This window comes from Nicotiana tomentosiformis, chromosome 4 (assembly GCF_000390325.3).
Source record: "Nicotiana tomentosiformis chromosome 4, ASM39032v3, whole genome shotgun sequence".
Taxonomy (NCBI): Eukaryota; Viridiplantae; Streptophyta; class Magnoliopsida; order Solanales; family Solanaceae; genus Nicotiana; species Nicotiana tomentosiformis.
The window spans coordinates 33,384,156-33,386,906 of NC_090815.1; the positions used below are offsets into that span (position 1 = coordinate 33,384,156).

The 2,751-nt window shown below is 45.5% G+C and overlaps 1 protein-coding gene across 1 annotated transcript; it reads left to right on the forward strand.

The window, feature by feature from the left end:
- Positions 1-844: 844 nt before the first annotated feature.
- LOC138909480 (uncharacterized) lies at positions 845-1,494 on the forward strand. The gene is made up of 2 exons (XM_070200679.1): positions 845-1,064; positions 1,154-1,494. The coding sequence occupies exons 1-2, from the start codon at positions 845-847 to the stop codon at positions 1,492-1,494; spliced, it is 561 nt and encodes a 186-aa protein (XP_070056780.1).
- Positions 1,495-2,751: the final 1,257 nt, after the last annotated feature.

The following is a 2,751-nucleotide window of genomic DNA, read 5'->3' on the forward strand; positions in this document are numbered from 1 at the left end:
CAGGAGGTCATCGGTTGTATGCTCCAGTTCTTGGATTCTATGATGCAGGCTAGTTTATTTCCAGTTGACCCAACCACATCTCAGGAGGGAGGAGGACTGTAGACCTCTACCGCTAAGGCTCTAGGGCACACTACTGCCGTATATCAGACCCCATGTGCATTACATGTGGGCGAAGCCCAGCCAGTTACAGTGGTTGTACCAGAGCCCATGCCATATGCGACCGTCAAGATGCATAAGCTGTTAGATAGATGGACCGGACTACATCCTTCTACCTTTGGCAGTGAGCGACATGAGGACTCCCATGATCTTATTGACCGTTGAAGGGACATGCTGCATAACATGAGAGTATTGAAGTCCAACGGGGTGGACTTCACCATATTTCATTTAGAGGGCAGGGCCCGTAGATGGTGGCAGGCCAGCGGGTTCATGTCCCTTGACTTGGGATCAGTTCACACGTCTCTTTCTGTGGGGATATATTCCACTCTCTTTGAGGGAAGAACTATGAGGTCAGTTCGAGCGGCTCCAACAGGGTCAGATATCTGCGACAAATTATGAGGTGAGATTCTTTGAGTTGTCCCTCCATGCACTTATGATACTCCATACCAGCTGCCGCATCGGCCGTCCGGCCTGCTAGAGGTGGAGGGCAGGTTGGTAGGGGTTGCCCTAGAGGTGGAGTCCAGGCATGTGGAGCTCCATCTAGGTTCTAAGATTTTCTAGCCAGATCAGATACAGTGGCCTAGATACCGTGATCACATGTATTATTTCTGTCTACAATAGGGATGTTTCAATATTATTTGACCTAGGGTCTACATATTCATATGTTTCTTCTCTATTTGCTCGTCATATGGATGTCTCTCGTGAGTCCTTGGGTGCTCCTTTATGTGTGTCCACGCTTGTGGGCGATTCTGTTATTGTGGATCGGGTCTACCAGTCCTGTATTGTGACTTTCTGTGGCCATGAGACTAGAGCAGGTCTTCTGTTGCTGGACATGAATGACTTTGAGGTCATCTTGGGCATGGACTGGTTGTCTCCGTATCATGCCATTCTTGATTTCCATGCCAAGTGTATTACCTTAGCGATGCCAGAGGTGCCTAGATTGGAGTGGATGGGTTCATCTATTAGTGCATCTAGTCAGGTTATCTCTTTATTGAAGGTTGGACACATGGTCGAGAAGGGTTGTTTGCTGCAGAGACTCCTACCATTGATTCAGTGCATGTGGTGCGGGAGTTCTCCGATGTGTTTCCTTCTGATTTACCAGACATTCCACTATATCGTGATATCAATTTCAGTATTGATTTGGCGCCATGTACCCATCTTATCTCTGTTCCATCGTACCACATGGCTCCGAAAGAGTTGAAAGAGTTGAAGGAGCAGCTTGAGGAGTTGCTAATAAATGGGTTCATCAGGTCGAGTGTGTCGCCTTGGGGTGCACCGGTGTTATTTGTGAAAAGAAGGATGAGAGTATACAGATGTGCATTGATTACCACCAGTTGAATAAAGTTACCATTAATAATAAGCACCCGTTTCCGCGTATTGATGATTTGTTTGACAAGTTACAGTGTGCCACGGTGTTCTCTAAGGTCGACTTGAGATTTGGGTATCATAAACTGAAGATTCGTGCTTCCAATGTTCCAAGGACGATTTTCCGGACTAGGTATGGTCACTACGAGTTTCTAGTGATGTCTTTTGGCTTGACCAACGCCCCGACGACATTTATGGATTTGATTAACAGAGTATTCAGGCCATATCTTGACTCATTCATCATTGTCTTCATTGATGACATATTGATTTACTCGCGTAGTATGGAGGATCACAAACAACATTTGAGAGTTTTGCTTTAGACCTTGCAGGTACTGAAGCTATATGCTAAGTTATCTAAGTGTGATTTCTAGTTAGATTATGTGGAATTCTTGGGACATGTTGTATGAGGTGAGGGTATTAAGGTGGACCCCAGGAAGATCGAGGCAGTCCATAGTTGGACTCGTCCTACCACAGCAACCGAGATCAAGAGTTTCTCGGGATTAGTAGGTTATTATCGTCGACTTGTAGAGGTATTCTCATCTATTGCAGTACCTTTGACCAAATTGACCTAGAAAGGTGATCCATTCCCATAGTCCGATGATTGCGAGGCGAGCTTTCAGAAGCTCAAGAAATCATTGACTACGACACCGGTGTTAGTGTTGCCTTCCGGTTCAGGGATGTATGTTGTGTATTGCGACCCTTCACGCGTTGGCCTGGGTTGTGCATTGATGTATGAGGGGCGAATTATTGCATATACTTCACGTCAACTGAAGCCCCAAGAGAAAATTACCCCATACATGATTTGGAGTTGGACGCTATAGTTTATGTTCTCAAGATCTGGAGGCATTATCTTTATGGGGTATCCTGTGCAGTTTACACCGATCATCATAGCGTGCAGCATTTGATTAAGCATAGGGATTTTAATTTGAGGTAGTGCAGATGGCTTGAGTTACTGAAGGACTATGATATTGCCATTCAGGCAAGGCGAATGTGGTTACGGATGCCTCGAGCAGAAAGGCCGGGAGTATGGGTAGTTTGGCATTTATTTCAGTAGAAGAAAGGCCATTGGCTTTGGACATTCAGTCCTTAGCTAACAAATTTTTGAGGTTGGATATTTCATAGCCAGTCGAGTTGTTGTATGTGTTGTGGCTTAATCTTCATTATTCGAGCGGATCAAGGCTCGTCAGTACGATGATCCGCACCTTTAAGTTCTTGAAGAGACGGTACAGC

What these genes read in the sequence shown, in the direction of transcription:
- LOC138909480 (XM_070200679.1), top strand. Translation starts at nt 845, where the DNA reads ATGGATGTCTCTCGTGAGTCCTTGGGTGCTCCTTTATGTGTGTCCACG. An exon ending in TCTTGATTTCCATGCCAAGT is followed by an intron (nt 1,065 to 1,153) that starts GTATTACCTTAG and finishes TCTTTATTGAAG; the next exon opens with GTTGGACACATGGTCGAGAA.